The 18,102-nt window shown below is 45.4% G+C and overlaps 1 protein-coding gene across 6 annotated transcripts in view; it reads left to right on the forward strand.

Moving 5' to 3' along the window:
- The window catches only part of LOC147444038 (uncharacterized), a 162,676-nt gene that overhangs the window by 55,358 nt on the left and 89,216 nt on the right, over nucleotides 1–18,102 (forward strand). For all 6 annotated transcript variants that reach the window (XR_015190010.1, XM_086526780.1, XM_086526783.1 and 3 more), the window contains exons 3-9: nucleotides 3,466–3,628; nucleotides 3,752–3,834; nucleotides 4,298–4,336; nucleotides 4,428–4,446; nucleotides 16,762–16,889; nucleotides 16,965–17,033; nucleotides 17,963–18,048. Coding sequence is in view for 5 of the 6 variants with exons in the window: in XM_086526780.1 (XP_086382906.1) it covers nucleotides 3,466–3,628; nucleotides 3,752–3,834; nucleotides 4,298–4,336; nucleotides 4,428–4,446; nucleotides 16,762–16,889; nucleotides 16,965–17,033; nucleotides 17,963–18,048 (587 nt within the window). In the remaining variant the exon portion in view is untranslated. The remainder of the gene's footprint in view (nucleotides 1–3,465; nucleotides 3,629–3,751; nucleotides 3,835–4,297; nucleotides 4,337–4,427; nucleotides 4,447–16,761; nucleotides 16,890–16,964; nucleotides 17,034–17,962; nucleotides 18,049–18,102) is intronic.

Raw genomic sequence — 18,102 nt, forward strand, 5'->3', positions numbered from 1 at the left:
GGAGGAGGGTCTCACAGTCGAGTTCTTGTCGGGATTCTAGGAGCCGATGTGGGACAGCAGGCAGCCGAGGACAGTTACCATGTTTCAGTGGCTAGTTGCACATAGAGCTACTGCAGTTGGGAGTTGGTTGGCACACAGCGGCTTCTCGGCAGTCTGTGGCCACCCTTTGGAGAGTCAGCGTCACTATCTGTGGAACTGTCCCATGGCACATCAGGTTTGGCTTCGGATTCTTCGGTTGATGCCAACACTTTCCTCAACTCGATAGTACACTTGGGGTGCTGCAGCCTGGTCCACGCTCACGAGCCCTATGCTCCGTTTTGAGATGGCTTCCACTAGCAAGATGATAGTGATTCAGGGGGTCGACCTACACTTCAGCTTGCCACAGAGCTCATCCCTCAGGAGTGGTGCAATGATAGAGATTGGTGTTGGGAACTCATCTGCAGCCTGACACACTGGTTCATCTAGCGGGCCCACTGCTTTCGCATCTTCGTGGCTCACCTCACCCTATCCCACCGGTAGAGACTGTTCATGACATTTGGTTGTAGCTGATCCATACACTCAGGGGTCAGTTTGAGAGCATCTCCGACCGCATGCAGGAGCATCAGGTAGAAGGACTACCTTCGGGAGGGTGTAAGTGTCTATAAAAGAGAGCTCCTGCACCCCATTGACACACCCCGAGTGTGTGCGAGCATAGAGTCAGTGTCTACTGAATATTCTTTGTTTGCTGTCTATTTTGCAGATGTAATCGAGGGCGATTACTCTTATTTTAACAGGGCATATGTCACAAACATGGTGAGGTGGCACTTAAACCCGCCAGCTAGAGACAATAAGAAGAGAGCTCGTAAGAGATGATGAAGTGGCAGTCCGTATACTTACAAAAGTGGCACTCGTAATTCATGATATAATTGGGGTTCTATTTGCAAGAGTTTGTGGCAGTTTTTGTCTGGGCACTTTCAATAGTGTAAACACCTACTATTAGGCGCCCTTTTTTTAAGTAGATGCTTGTGGGTTAGCATTTGCTTTTGGACCAGGTGCCTTTATAAGGAGCCTTGAGGGTCAACTCTTGCGAATCAGTGTGTGGTCACACAGTGCAAAGTGACTCCCCGGAAGTTGTAATATGTGCTTTTCAATGTAAAAAGAAGTACTGGAAGGGGTGCAAGACTGTGCATCTAGAAGCGAAACTACATTTGAGTTTTGAAGTGCAAGTGTTAAAGTTTCTGTTCTATTCGTGTGTTGCTGTGAGATTACCATCTTTGCAACAGCAAGCCGCTTACACATGCAGTGCAGAGTGCGCCGGATGTTGTGGTTGAGCAGCAAGAATTGTTCACCAAATCTGTGACTTAGTAATTCGTCCAGCATGTGGTCAATTCTAGGCTCAACCAAGTCTTCTCAGCTGCTTTTGTGAGATGGTATACCCTGAACCTAGAGGATGTTGAATAGATGATTGAGTTCACCACCTTGTTTCTTTGACTATTTTTGAGCTTTACATAGCCACATAAAAAGACTTGAGAGGAAGACAACAAAGATGGTAGGAGAGGAAGCTGCAAGCTTGAGCTGTCATACGTGGAGGGGCACAAAGACATGAGGCGCTGAACAATAATAATCACATTCACATCACTATCCTTGTCGGGATCTTAGACATGAACAGTGATCATTATGACTTATCTAGCCATCACATCCAGACAGCACTGATCTTTTACAGATGTCTTGATGCAACAAATCTTGTCACTCCGGATTCACATCAACAAGATAAAATATTGCAATCATTTCAATCTTTAACACAAACTTGGACAAAAACAATAGATAAGAGAGTACATGTTTCATTCAGGTCTTAAGGAATTTCTAACCACACCCACACTTATGGCAGCTTTTTATGTACATATCATAAAGTCACTCAACAGAGGACTCTCAATCAACCCATTAATTCAATGTGCACTCTTGGAATTGTCGGAGCTAAACCAAAAGCCTCAAGGTAAAGCTCTAATATATCACGAGTATCTGCGAGGTCCTCCTCCATCCACTAAGAGCTGGATAATTTCTGAACTTGACCAAATACATGCAGACCAACATACCCATTGCTTTCCTTTCCTTGTGTGTTAGGATATGCTCAGGGATAATAATTTCTTCTATTTCTGCTATCTCTTGTTGCTCCACAAGCACGCTGTTCTTTGGCACTTCTCCATTGAAAGGTCATAATAGATTCACATGGAATACATTGTGAATCTTCCAAGTATCCGAAAACTCGAGTCGAAAGGATACATTGTTGGTCTTTTCAGAATTCTTGAAGGGCCCATAGTATCTCATAATCAACTTTCAAAAACTCTTCTCCTTATGCTTCATTTTCCTAAGGCATCCCTTCTCAAATTGAAGAACCACCCAATCCCCTTCAATTGCAAGTTGCGGAGATGCTTGTTTGCTGCCTTCTTGTGCCGTTTTTGAGACTTGTGCAAAGCCTCCTTAACCTTCGGACAAGCAGTCTCCAGATCTTGAACAAAGTGATCTCCCTGAAAAGTGTTTTCCTTGGTGCACAAAATGGGAGGAACTGTTTTGCCACCCTCGATTATCTCAAATGGTGCCTTCCCTGTCGAAGTGTGAACAATGTTGTTGTACGCAAAGAATAGTTACGCTGGCTGATGCTGCTTGGCTGTCGATGCATCAGCAGTTTCATAGCAACTTAGACTTGTAAGTAAATTGCTGACATGGCAAGTGTTTTAGAAGCCCAACGATTTAAGTAGAAGCCGCTGTGTGCGTATCGATGCACCGTTTGATGAGAGGGCACCCACCACGCTTGCAGAAGACTTTTGTTGGTCATTTGTCAAATCTGCACATATGATGAATGAGGAACTAAGAAGGTACTGTAATGACAGTAACAACTCGTGACACCAGGCTTTTGGATACCTAGACTCTCAGAGCCTCACACCATCAAGAGTCGGAGGAGAGACTCAACGAGTTTTGTTCAGATCTAGGCATATTTTTCACAGAGCTAGCTAGATTATGCTTATCAGGATTGTACACCTTCATACACCCCCAAGATGGGACAGGATGAAGCTAGCTAGATTATGCATATCATGATTGTACGTCCAACCCATATATTTATGCATTTGGAACTTCTGGTGACAGAGCTCCATCCTCATCCACCCTACTTTCCCAAGCTTTTGTACAATCCAGTCGCCCCCTTTTTCTTGTTCAAGTTTTAGTTTTCTTCACGTTACTTTCAGGATATCAGAGGATTTATGTCAGTTTTACATTGATTTCTATCTTACGCCGAGTTCAGCCTCTAGAAGACATTAATAAAACCCTTGTTCCTTTCTTTCTACTTCTTTGTTTATCTGTTTTCATGTTGCTAGTCTATCCGGCAGAGAAATGTGTATGTAGTATTTGATGATGGCTTTCACTGCCTGCAAAATAGTATCCTGAAGTGGACGTGTGGTTCATCTCAATAATTGATTCATTGTCGACTTTCAGAATAAGAAACTGGCAGCTCTACCAGATGATCAACCTCTTGTGCAACAATCCACTGCAGCATCTACTACAAATCTGCCACAAGAAACTGCAACAAGCAAAGAAAATAGGGTGATCTTGATAGATGGGAAGGCCGTTGTCTATCGAGCTTATTACAAAATTACGGGTATGACAGTCACTTTCTGGCAAATTGCCCATCTGCTGATGTTCCAATGCCGGACATCTATATTTTATGCTTTTGTGTGCTGAACTCTGGCCGTAAAACAATTTTGGTCTTTTAATGCTGAAGCTAAATTACAACATGGTGGACAAATTAGTGGTACATCTGGTGATAGTGATTGGGTGCTGACAGTGTTTACGGCTCTTTCAACGGTAAGTTCTGAATTCTTTTTCAACTGCGGACAACTCTGAAGGGAAATTAACTATGGTCTCACATGTGAGGTATCATTTGTGCTTGATTATGATATTTACAACATGATCACCTCTTGTTATTGCTTTGCTTCAAAGCTAAAGTAGAAGACACTGCATCCTCCTAGTCTGCCCAAGCACCTTCAATCCAAGGTGTTGAATCCCTCATTGTTACAGATGCAAGACACCTTGGGTGATAGAATTTCTTACCTTGCTGGAACTACATTTGATGTTGAGCTTTATTGGCATTCCATGGATCTCCTTATTTAATTTGACAATTACATGGGCAGGCACAAGTAGCATAGGTAAACTTGTAGTGAATGCTACACATTCATGCTTTAAGTGATTGATAGCAGTATGTTTGAATCAGATGAGTGACACGAGGCAGATACAGGTATCAATTAGAATTCCATTTTCTCTGTAACAGGTTTTGAAGGTTTTTGAGCTGATGCCTTCACACATAGCGGTAAATTTCAATTTGCTAATTAATTTAAGCTGCGAGCTGAACATTGCACTTTTTGACATGTTCTCTATAATTGTTTAATTTCTTTGCTCAGGTTGTATTTGATCATGAGGGTGGGTTTCTATTCGCAAAGTGTGTTTTTATTTTTGAGATTGTATGCCTTATGTAAGGTATGTTTCCTCTAATTGCCTGGTTTTTGTATCTTACACCAGTGAGTCGGAACTAAAGATGTTTTGTCAAAAGATTTTGTTTCACAAATTTGTAATTATCCCAGATAAGCTCATTGAAGCAAGTTTTTTTTTTGTTGTGGAGCATCTTTTTTATCATACTATATACAATTTCTGATCTTGGCAGTTTGAGTGGCATGCTCAGGATGGAAGGAAAAATATTTAAACTTCAATTTTACAAAGCCATTTGATGTGAGAGAGAGTGTTTTATCTGATCACAGAGCAATTGACTGCCCAAATAGGGGAGGGATCACGAGTGTGGATGACACGACCGTTTATATTGAAGAAGATGATGAGATCTTTGGGATTGTTCAAATTTTCTTTTACACCTTTTGTACGGCGGGCTATTATAGTCAGCAGATCAGTGCACACTTGGGAGGTTTACACTGGACAAGCTGCCCAACATTGTGTATAAAATAGCTGCATACTGCTCCCTTGTGTCAAGGGATATGATTGGTGTGACTGGAGAATGATCTTTGAAAAGCTGCCGAGCTTCTCTAGAGTCCTGATTCAAGGATAGCTATTAAAAATATCTCTCTATCCAAGTTACGGAAGCTCTCTTCTTCATCCGTATGAGGCGTCGGGAGAGTATGCCCGTCTATCTATGTGTAGTAGACCCAAGAGTGACCTCGTGCTGAAACCAAGCATTGAGAACTCCAAGTAAAATGACATCTCCATCCTTCGGGAACTTCGAAATATCCTCATCAAGATGTAAGGCGATTGCCCCTTCAGCAAGGTGTACGGATATGTGTTTGGAGGAAAGTAGCATATAGCAATATACAAGTCTCTTCGTCCCTCTGTATGCACTCTTACCCACATTTATCTTGCCTTGCTCATCTTCATGGACTATACGTATATACTGTGTAGCTCTGTCCTAAAAAGCACCGCTATTCCTCCTGAACCTGGGTGCTATGCTCAGTACGTGTCTACTTTTTGAAAATAGACTCCCAAGTGAAACTTGTAACTATGGAAGTTTGTCGTCCGGACCTGGATGTGCCTCTGAGTAGCAAATGTTATCTATTCCTTTGAATCCGCTCTCAAAGATCACTGCATCTGATCTTAGAGCTCCATTAAAATTCCACACTACTAGCTTCAAAGAGGTTTCATGGGTCTCGACTCTCTCGGCGTCATTTGGAGTGACGCTCCAATTAACGAGCTTCCCACCTCTCTAAAATGCTAATGTACCTTCTTTCCTTGTTGCCAATATCCTAGGCATACATTCATGCGTACGTATTACGTGCTAGCTGATTTGGGAGAGAGAGAGAGAGAGAGAGAGAGAGAGAGAGAGAGAGAGAGAGAGAGAGAGAGAGAGAGAGAGAGAGAGAGAGAGATGAAATGAAATGAAATGTTATATTAACGTCTTCAAACGGACAAAGTGACCTATGAGACCAGAAAGTTACAATGTGGTGGATCTGATACAAATTCAGAGTAACAAGATGACAAAATGACAAAATGAAATACTATGGAATCCTGAACTGCTAGGTGTGAACTAAGCAGCTAAACAGCTAGCCGGGATAGCTAGATCACAGGAGATCCAGCATCGGTCGCTGGCGGATCTCATCAATCTCCTCCATGGAGAGAGAGAGAGAGAGAGAGAGAGAGAGAGAGAGAGAGAGAGAGAGAGAGAGAGAGAGAGAGATGAAATGAAATGTTATATTAACGTCTTCAAAAGGCCAAAGTGACCTATGAGACCAGAGAGTTACAATGCGGTGTATCTGATACAAAGTCAGATTAACAAAATAAATTAAACTAGGATAACAAAATATAAATACTGCGGGATCCTAAACTCAGCAGTACAATGTGAAGACAATATGGGAGGGGAGTAGAGATCCATCTTCATCTGCACTCTGGACGACGAAAGAGTATGGCTTGAATCCTTTGCCATAGCCTCCTTCAAAATTGTGTAGCTCCTCTCCTCCCTCGGGGTCGTCTAGATCTCCCTAGCTCCAATGCTCGGCCTATGAGAATGCCAATAGTGCGGGTAGACCTCTCCACCGTCGCTGGTTGCTCCTCTGTCTGTTCTTCTGGGTGTACAGTATCTAGTGTAAAGAAATCTGTGATCTGTCTCTGGGGATGTCTCTCTTCAACTCTCTTTAGTAAGGTTTCTCTATGCTTGTGTAACTCAAGTAGATAAAGCCCAAGACATCTTTGATCCTCATAACTCATGACCCTAGATAGAGGCCCAAAACCTTCTCTGAATAGACAGTGAAAACGACCTCGTATCTCATAGTACACTGTGCAATGACATATGTAATGTACTTCTGTCTCTGGCTCTAGATGGCATAAGCGGCATATTCTGTTATCTGTTGGTGTCCCTCTGAATCTGCCAGTCTCAATCTCGAGCTGATGTGAGGACGTGCGTATCTGGCCAATGGCACAACGCAAACCATGCGAAAGATCGTGTCCATATAGCTAGGTCGAATCACAAACCCATCCCCCGTGAGGTGGAGAAGATGCTCTCTATAGAAAGCCATCTTTGTGCCCAACTCTTGTAACGGCTCTATCCATGTCCTCCTCGTGTCCAGCTGGATCAAATCCTGACGGATGAGTCTATTAATCTCTACCCGTGTCAGAGACCTCAAGGGTGCCTGAGAGTATTGAAAAGGAGGCAACCTGTCCATGGTGAAACCATGTGTCTGAAACCATGATGTCATTTGAGCATACCAGCATGATGTATCCCCGTTAAGAGCTAATTGTCTGGAGGACTCTAGAGCCACCCTGGCATATCTGTCTCTGGTAGTATCCCACAGACTGTGTACAAAGGAGACTGATCTGGTGAGCGCCTCAATCTCCATAGGGGGGGCAGCTAATTCCGCTCGAATGATATCATGCGGTACAGAAACCTTGGCTCTAATCAACCGAGAGATCATAGATACCAGGGGCTTCTCCATACGCCTCCACCCATCCTGGCCTATAGAAGGTCCCCAAACCTGCACCCCATATAACATAGTAGAGGCAACCAAAGTATCAAAGAGCCATAACTTTGTCCTAGGTTCCTGGAATTGAACCTGTGAACACATCCTCTCCATTCCTCCTAGAGCCGCACTGGCTCTAGTTAGTCTAGTCTCTGTTGCTCTTCTCAAAGAAAATCTCGGCCCAGTGAAGACTACCCCCAGGTAAGTGTATGCATCTGTATACTCCACAATCTCCTGACCATATTTGAAAGTAGGTACTAATCTCCTGACCCATTGAGAGAGAGAGAGAGAGAGAGAGAGAGAGAGAGAGAGAGAGAGAGAGAGAGAGAGAGAGAGAGAGAGAGAGAGAGAGAGAGAGAGAGAGAGAGAGAGAGAGAGAGAGAGAGATGAGATGAGATGAAATGAAATGTTAACGTCTTCAAAAGGCCGAAGTGACCTATGAGACCAGAAAGTTACAAGGTGGTGGATCTGATACAAAGTGAGAGTAACAAAATAACAACAATACAAAACAAAGATATATACTATGGGATCCTAGACTGGTCGATGTGAACTAAGCAAAAATGGGCGGCTTGCTGGGATAGCTGAATCACAGGAGATCTAGCATCGGTCGTTGGTTAGTAGTCTGACCGGGCGTCATGCATGTGTTGCCAGAGTGCTCCGAATCTTCTGATGTAGCCTCCATCTCGATGCTTTGTAGTCCTCCGCAGTCGTGGGCGCCTGAATTTCCCCAGTTCAGTCGCTCGGTCGATCAGTGTGCCTCTGGTGTGAGAGTGGCTCCTACGGTTGTCCCGTGTCTGCTCTGAAGAAGTCTGTGATCCGTCTTTGAGACTGGCTAGCCTCGCCACTCATCAGGCTCTCTGTGTCTGCGCAACTCCAGCAAGAACAAACCTAGGCATCTCTGATCCTCGTATCCCATGACTCTTGAGAGTGGTCCAAAACCCTCTCTGAACAAGCAATGGAAGCGGCCTCGTATCTCGTGGTAGACGAGGCAGTGGCATGTGTAGTGCAACTCTGTTTGAGGCTCCATGTCACACAAGGGGCATGTCCTGGCCTCTGCTGGCACTCCGCTGTATCTCCGAGTCTCGATCCGTAGCTGGTGTGAAGATGTGCATATCTGGCCAATAGCATAGCGTATCCCATGAGACAAGTGGGTGTCCATGTATCTGGGCCTCGTCACAAAACCGTCCGCCATAAGCTGGAGAAGATGCTCTCTGTAGAAAGCCATCTTCGTGCCCAGCTCTTGTGCTGGCTGTACCCATGTCTTCCTGGTGTCTAGCTGAATCAGGTCCTGGTGGATGAGCCTGGTGGTCTCGGATTGTGTAAGAGTCAAAGAGGGTGCATCCAGTGAGTACTGGAAGGGGGGCAATCTGTCTATACTGAATTCATGTGCCTGGAACCATGACGTCGTCTCCCCATACCAACATGCTGTGTCTCCTTGCGTGGCTAACCTGTCGAGAGGACTAAAGTGCAAGGTGGGCGTATCTCTCTCTGGGAAGTTCCCACAAGCAGTGTATGAAGGAAACAGATCTAGTGAGCGCCTCAACTACTAGTGAGGGGGCAGCTAGCTGTGCTCGGATAATGGCACGTGGTACTGAAATGAAATGAATTGTTATATTAACGTCTTCAAAAGGCCAAAATGACCTATGAGAATAGTGAATCTAATTCCATGTCTGGGTACAAAAGAAAGAACTAGAACAATGATTCTACTACTAGAATCCGTCCTCATATGCACTCTTGATGTGGAGAGAGTATGGCTCGAATCCTCTGCTGTAGTCTCCGTCGATGCTGTGTAGCCCTCTCCTCAATAATGGCCGTCTCGATCTCCGTAGCTCCAGTGCTCGATTGATGAGAGTGCCGTCTGGATCTCAGTAGCTCTAGTGCTCGGTGGATGAGAGTGCCGGTAGTGGTCGAATGAGTGTGGGCCGAGCTCTGCAATGATGGCTGCTCCTCTGGCTGTCCCATATATATATATATATATATATATGGATGGATTGATGGATTGATGGATTGGATTGATTGATGGATGGATGGATGGGATTGATGGATTGATTGGATGGATGGATTGATGGATTGATTGATTGATTGGATGGATGGATGGTTTGATTGATTGATTGATTGATTGGATGGATGGATGGATGGGATTGATTGATGGATGGATGGATGGGATGGATGGAATGATTGGATGGATTGATGGGATTGATTGGATGGATTGGATGGATGGATTGATGGATTGATTGATTGATTGGATGGATGGATGGATTGATTGATTGGATGGATGGATGGATGGGATTGATTGGATGGATGGATGGATGGATGGGATTAATATATATATATATATATATATATATATGGATGGATTGATGGATTGATGGATTGGATTGATTGATGGATGGATGGATGGGATTGATGGATTGATTGGATGGATGGATGGATGGATTGATGGATTGATTGGATGGATGGATTGATTGATTGATTGATTGATTGATTGGATGGATGGATGGATGGGATTGATTGATGGATGGATGGATGGGATGGATGGAATGATTGGATGGATTGATGGGATTGATTGGATGGATGGATTGATTGATTGATTGGATGGATGGATGGGATTGATTGATTGGTTGATGGATTGATGGATGGATTGATTGATTGATTGATTGGATGGATGGATGGATGGATGGGATTGATTGATGGATGGATGGATGGGATTGATGGATTGATTGGATGGATGGATGGATTGATGGATTGATTGATTGATTGATTGATTGGATGGATGGATGGATTGATTGGATGGATGGATGGGATTGATTTATGGATGGATGGATTGATGGGATTGATTGGATGGATGGATGGATGGATTGATTGATGGATGGGATTGATTGATTGGATGGATGGATGGGATTGATTGATTGGATGGATGGATGGATGGGATTGATTGATGGATGGATGGATGGGATTGATGGATTGATTGGATGGATTGGATTGGATGGATTGATTGGATGGATGGGATTGGATGGATGGGATTGATTGGATGGATTGATGGATGGATGGGATTGATTGGATGGATGGGATTGATGGATGGATGGATGGATGGGATTGATTGGATGGATGGATGGATGGGATTGATGGATGGATGGATGGATGGGATTGATTGGATGGATGGATGGGATTGATTGGATGGATGGATGGATGGATGGGATTGATGGGATGGATTGGATGGATGGATGGATGGATGGGATTGATTGGATGGATGGATGGATGGATGGGATGGATTGGATGGATTGGATGGATGGACGGACGGACGTCTTCAAAAGGCCAAAGTGACCTATGAGACCAGAAAGTTACAATGTGGTGGATCTGATACAAAGTCAGCGTAACAAGATGCACAAAATCACAAAATAAAATACTATGAAATCCTAGACTGCTGAGTGTGGACTAATCTGCTAAAACAACTAGCTGGGATAACTAGATCACAGGAGATTCAGCATCAGTCGCTGGCGGATCTCATCAATCTCCTCCATGGTCAGGAGTCTGATCGGGCGTCTTGCATGTCGAGCCAAAGTGACCTGGATCCTCTACTGCAGCTTCTGTCGATGTTGTCTAGTCCTCCGTAGTCGTGGGCGTCTAGATGTCCCCAGCTCAGTCGCTCGGTCGATTAGTATGCCTCTAGTGTAAAGCGACGAGCTCTGCTGTGGTAGTAACTCCTCCGGGTGTCCAGTGGCAGCTCTAAAGAAGTATGTGATCTGTCTGTGAGACTGGCTAGTCTTTCCTCTCATCAAGCTCTCTCTGTGTCTGCGTAGCTCGAGGAAAAACAAACCCAGGCATCTCTGATCCTCATACCGCATGACTCTAGAGAATGGTCCAAAGCCCTCTCTGAACAAGCAATGGAAGCGGCCTCGTATCTCGTAGTAGACGGGGCAGTGGCATGTGTAGTGCAACTCTGTCTCAGGCTCGATGTCACACAGGGGGCATATCCTGGCCTCTACTGGTATTCCGCTGTATCTCCCAGTCTCGATCCGCAGCTGGTGTGAAGATGTGCGTATCTGGCCAATAGCACATCGTATCCCATGAGACAAGTGATTGTCCATGTATCTGGGCCTCGTCACAAAACCATCCTCCGTAAGGTGGAGGAGATGCTCTCTGTAGAAAGCCATCTTCGTGCCTAGCTCGTGTACTGGCTGTATCTATGTCCTCTTGGTGTCTAGCTGAGTCAAGTCGTGGCGAACGAGCATGGTGATCTCGGATTGTGTAAGAGTCACAGAGGGCGCATCCAGTGAGTATTGGAAAGGAGGCAATCTGTCTATGCTGAACCCATGTGCCTGAAACCATGACGTCATCTCCCCATACCAGCATGCTGTATCTCCCTGCACGGCTAACTGTCGATAGGACTCAAGTGCAAGACGTGCATATCTGTCTCTGGGAAGTTCCCACATGCGGTGTATGAAGGAGACAGATCTGGTGAGCGCCTCCACCACCAGTGGGGAGGCAGCTAGCTCTGCTCGTATAATAGCACGTGGTACTGAAGTGTTGGCCTTAATGAGCCGTGAGATCATAGAGACCAGAGGCTTCCCCATGTCCCCCCATCCATCACTGCAGCCTGTCCTCCCGTGATGGTCCAGTGAAGGTCCCCAAATCTCAGCTCCATAGAGCAATACAGAGGCCACCAAAGTGTCAAAGAGCCAGAGCTTCGTCCGAGGCTCCTGAAACTGAAGCTGTGAACACATCCTTTCCAATTTACCCAATGTTGCATGGGCTCTGGTCAATCTAGTCTCTGCTGCCCTCCTCAATGAAAATGCTGGTCCACTGAAAACCACTCCAAGGTCAGTGTAAGCATCTGTATACTCCACCTTCTCCTGTCCGTATGTGAAGGCGGGCGCTGACCTCCTGATCCACTGTGGGGTGGTATTAAAAACCATGACCTTGGTTTTACCAAGGTTGACGGACAAACCACTTTCTTGGGCAAACCTATGCAAAGCATCCAGTTGACGTTGCATCCCCTCCGGAGAGTCAGAAATCAAAACAATATCATCAGCATATAACAATAGTGGAATCCATGTCCCTGCTAGCTGTGCACCTCTATCACCATCTCTCTCAATGTAGTCAGAAAGCTCATCTACATACATACCAAATAGAGTAGGAGAGAGCGGGCAGCCCCGCTTCACCCCAATAGTGGAGTAAACCAGTGTGGATAGACCCTCTGGGGTGCGTACATGCCCCACTACTGACCTGTATAATGCCATGACCCCCCAAATGAGCTTTGTGGGTACTCCCATCTGCTGTTATCTGCGCATCAATCTCGCTCTGGGCACTGTGTCAAATGCTTTACGGAAATCCACAAAGCTGCAATAGATCCGTCTCCCACGCGATCTGCCCTCCTCAATGATGGCTCCGAGTGTCAAGATATGGTCAAGAGTAGAAAACCCCTCAACTTGCCTGCTCGGCTGCGCGCATCCCCTCTCTCTCTGCCCATCTACTCAGCTGCTGCTCAAGAATAGATGCGTACAACCGTGCCAATGTGTGTCCAATCATGATAGTGCGATAGTTCCCAGGCTCCATAGGGTCTCCCGACTTGAAGATTGGTACAATAGTAGATAGGCTCCAGGTATCAGGCAAGCCCTCACACATGGCATGGTTAAACATAACTGCTAGAAGCTCTGCTAGTAAATCTCTGGCATGCATGACATGCTCAGCCACTAAGCGATCATGATCATATGCTTTCCCAGTCTTCATCGTGTCAATGGCCTTCATCACCATCTCAGTGGTGAAAAAACCACATGTGTGCGGGCATGGATCCTGGGGGGTTCGGGAAGGGGGGGCTGCTCAGGAACTGTGTTCAAAGATGATGCATACTGGCCCCAGGCCTCTGTAGAAGTGATGGCAGGGGGGGGGGGGAGTGCTCATGAAAGAGCCTCCACGCCTCACGTGAGTCTTGACTCAAGAATAGCTGGTATAGATCCTGCTCTAGGCGAGCCAAAAATGCCCTCTTCTTCCGCCGCACTAGCGTCGGAAGTCAATCTGTGACTGCCTATGAGTGATGTTCCCCAAAAGCACCTCCCTCTGAAGTCTAGCTCTAGTGTCCCGGCATTCCTCATCATACCAACTGTTCTAGGGCATGCTCCCTGAACGGCGTCTCTGCTCAGGTTGGGTGTGTGGGTATGCCTTTGCTGCTGCATCATGTAGTGTTTGTGTCAGTATAGTAGTAAGCTCCTCCAGAGGTCGCCTTGGCTCTTCTGTGCACAGGCGTCTGTAGATCCCATCTATGTGTACAGAGTCCGTCTCCCGCGTGAAGGTGTAGCGAGTAGGGGCTGCTGCCCGTAGCCTGTGTGCTACACTAAACTGAAAAGAAATGGTCAGCGATACAAGAGCATGATCCACTGCCACACCAACAGGTCTGGGTCCAACCGTGAGGTCCTGGATACTAGAGATGAGGCTCGGTTGTGCCATGACATAGTCCATTGTGCTAGCTCCATGTCTGTGTGGGAAGCATGTGAAGCCTCCCGAAGCAGGAAACCTCTGTATGCCATTCAAGATGGCCAGTCCATGTGCGGTGCCCATGTCTGTCAGCTGTCGTCCATATTAAGTATATTCCGCATCGTGGGATAGTCTGGACACGACCGTCCCTACAACATCTAGCTCTCTCAGCATCTCCTCTGAAGTATCATAAAACACTGTCTGGTGATGGGCAGTCCTAGCATTGAAGTCCCCTAGAATGATAATGTCACCATCTCTAAGAGAACTCCCATATGTCATCATCCAAAATAGAAAAGGGGGACTGTCCTCTGGCTGATGCATAGACCGACGTACTCGGGGGGAAGTAGCAAATAGCAAGGTAGAGATATCTGCCTGGCTCTGCTTTCAATCTTACCCACATGTACCTAGCCTGCTCATCCCTGCGGGCTATATGTATCAATGGCTACAAATCCTCTCTAAATAACACTGCCACTCCCCCTGAGCCCCGTCCTCTGTGCTTTGAGCGTGTCTCCTATCTGTATCCACTGATGTGAGGCATGGATTGCCCAGGGGCCTGGTGCGTCTCAGAGTAAAAAATGATGTCTCTTCCAGTAAAGCTATCCTCAAAAGCACCCACATCAAGACGCATGGATCCATTACAGTTCCAGGCTGCCACTTTGAGTGTGGTCCCATAAGTCTCGCACCGTCATGTGGAGCGTCGCTCCAGTATTACAACTCTTCCATCTCGGTAAAAGGCAATCTTGCCTTTCCCCCTTGCCGCTCTAATCTCCGGCATTACTTCCTGCATATGAGCGATCTGCGAGAGAGTAAGATCATCCCCGAGAAAAATGCCCGTCTCTTTAAGAGTTGGCCTTTTCTTCAAGAAGGACTTCTTCACTTCCATGGAGGGAAAACGGACAATGAGTGCCCTTTCTTTTGAGGTTTCCCCACTGCTTCCATTTTTCTTTATGTTGCCCACTCTCCAGGCTCTTGTGTGCGTCGGCTCATGAACCCCCATCAAGGCCATGAGTTCTTTTACCTCTTCGTCCACATTGCCTTTGTCTTTAAGACCGCAAATTCTCACATGTAAAGCGCGCACACGTCTTCTTTGCTCCTCCTCTAGTGTCTGATTAATGATAGTGGGTGTGGATGTGGACGTTATCTCCTTGCCTTTTCCTTTCTTGGCCACGGCGATCCATTTCTTGGCTTCATCCACCTTCTGCTGCGTTTTTGTAAGAACATCCACCCAAGAAGTGGTCATCTCTTTGTGTTGCTGTTCTCCCTCTTTGATGGCCCGTATTTGCTCCTTGATAGTATTGATTTCTTCGATTACTGAGGGTTGCAATTCGCCCTCTTCTAGTGTGTTGCTTAATTGTGCTTCGGCGAGATCTTTTTTGAGTGACGCAGAGAGAGAGAGAGAGAGAGAGAGAGAGAGAGAGAGAGAGAGAGAGAGAGAGAGAGAGAGAGAGAGAGAGAGAGAGATGAAATGATATATTAACGCCTTTAAAAGGCCAAAATGACCTATGAGACCAATGTGTTACAAAGTGGTGAATTTGATACCATGTCCGAGTACAAAAAAAAGAGATACTATACTGAATCTAGAAGTGCTACTAGCTGGAATTGTGTGTGGTATGTGTGATCACTGATACTATGGGTGTCAAAGATACAATGGGTAATGAACCCATCCTCATGTGTACTGTGGATGTTGAGATAGTATGGCTTGAATCCTCTATTGTAGTCTTCGTCAATGCTGTGAAGCTCGTCTCCTCAGTCGCGGGCGTCTCGATCTCCCTAGTCCAATGCTCAGTCAATGAGAGTACCGCATGGGTGATGAATCCATCCTCTTGTGTACTCTGGATGTCGAGATAGTATGGCTTGAATCCTCTATTGTAGTCTTCGTTGATGCTGTGAACCTCCTCTCCTCAGTCGTGGGCGTCTTGATCTCCCTAGCTCTAATGCTCGGTCAATGAGAGTACCACGGGGGTGAGTATGAGTTGAGCTTTGCAATGGTGGCTGCTCCTCTATCTGTCCAGTGTCTGGTGTGCAGAAATCAGTAATCTGTCTCTAGGATTGTTTCTCTCCAGATCTCCTCAGTAAACTATCTGTGTGGCTGTGTAACTCAAGTCTCCCGCTTCTCTGATTGGAATCTTGCTGCTACCAGATTGGAATGCATTTTAGCTGGCAATGTCTATGCCCTCATGCAATCTGATGTGTGGATTGTGCATCATAGTGATCAGCTGTGGTCACTCTCCAAGTCATCCTTGTGGTGGCAACGAACATTGTCTAGCGGAGTGACAGTCTCATGCTACACAATCTAGAGAGGATTGTGCTGGATACAGAGCTCAGAGGGCAGGTTGTGGCGCTTTGCACAGCGAGTCTGGACACACCGGACGACCATGCTGCTAGAGCAGCCATTTGCCTTGTGGAGCTTAGCTGTTTCTTCCTCCAGGCATCGGCAACTAGCTTGGCTCTGGCTTAAGAGGAGGAGAAGCAGCTGTGGCAGGGCATTGCTTCGTTACAATGCATGCAGGAGCGTCACGACTCATTGGGTAGCCCTTGGATGGAGGAGTAGATGTAGGAGGCTCGATAGAAGCTGATTGCCAATGAGGAGCGGCGCCACGAGTTTTTCTTCCATCGTCAAGTATCTCATTGCACTTAGGTGGGAGACAGTTATTGGTGAGTTTTTTGAGATGGTCGGTCCTCGTCATGCGCACAATAGTGTTTGCTAGTTGATGCCACAAGGAACTAGCATGTGTTGCCCATGAACTCTTGGTGTTGTATTTCTTTTTTGTTCAATACAACAATTTTTGTCTAATTTTTTTTCAATTGAGTATAGGTTTGACTTTTCGCCACACTATGTTTTCGGATTACAAATCAAATCGCAGCCCAACACCGGATACTGTTGTTCAGTCACTACAGTACATCAAACCAGCACTCACAGCTATGGGCATCAAAACCGTGGAGGTAATTAATGCTTTAAATTCCTGTTGTTAACATTTAGAGTTTAAGTGAAGCCTATTTTGGCGCTCATTGCTGCAGGTACCTGGTGTGGAGGCTGATGATGTCATAGGAACACTCGCTTTGAGTGCTATCAAGGCAGAGGCTAAGGTATTGTCTATCTGGGTCCTTGCTGGATGGGTTTGCCAAAGGTTGTTGGAACAGTTTTTAGAAAATGTTATTGAAGTATATATTTAGGTGTTGAAGATTTGCTAATAGGTAAATTTCTATTACTGAAGTGGCAGGCTATGATATAAGTTAAGGGTTTATTGTCAATACGTTTCACCAGCACTTTCTGTGCACCAGAACATTAATTCCAAAGTAGTTTGACAACGACAGGTATCTGTAGACTGATTGTTCTTTGACTAAATGAAACAAGTTTTAGAAAAGAGTTGTGGTGTGGAAAATAGTACCAGAGAGCATCAATTGTGCTAAATAGGGGCAATTAGATCTGTTTTTTGTGGGAAGAACATCCACAAGTAAAACCACAAACAAGGTCTCATCTGTACCGTATAGGAAAGGTATAGTAGAGAACGATCTGTACATTCCCACGTTGTTCTCATATGGTCAAAATATGACAACTTTTTCTTGCTCAAAGTGTTGGCAAAATGGGCTGTTGTAGCAATGTCAAGTTTCAAGACTTTTGGAACTCGCCTCTCATAGGTCTGTTTGGCTTGATATCAAAGAAAAAAGAAAGAAAACGAAGATTCCTTCTTTCTTATTAAGAATGGAGAGCCTCAAGATTTCTATTACATGCCATTGCAATGTCATATCTCTTGACTCGATTTGACAATAACCTATGTCTAGTTTGTTTTTCAGTTCTAACATATTGAAAAGGTGTGTTTTCCTGTACTTTCCATATGACACTGTTTTGTAATGTCCAGTTTCTTTCTCTGTTGGTTTTCAGTTCTAACATAATGAAAAGGTTTGTTTTCCTGTGTTTTCCATAGGACACTTTTTTTCTAATGTGCTAAAGATACTTGATAACCTTGGACATAAGGAATCCATTTAAAAGTGATCTGTGCTGCTATCTTTGACAGGTTCGAGTGGTGTCACCAGATAAAGATTTCTTTCAACTCATTTCTCCTTCCTTGCGTCTCTTGCGCTTTGTTCCCCGTGGTTCAGGGTAATTCTTGATCGAATTCAAGCAGAAACCCTGTTGTCAAGGAAAGAATAACGC

Source organism: Adiantum capillus-veneris, chromosome 13 (genome assembly GCF_014529385.1).
Source record: "Adiantum capillus-veneris isolate H3 chromosome 13, ASM1452938v2, whole genome shotgun sequence".
Lineage (NCBI taxonomy): Eukaryota > Viridiplantae > Streptophyta > Polypodiopsida > Polypodiales > Pteridaceae > Adiantum > Adiantum capillus-veneris.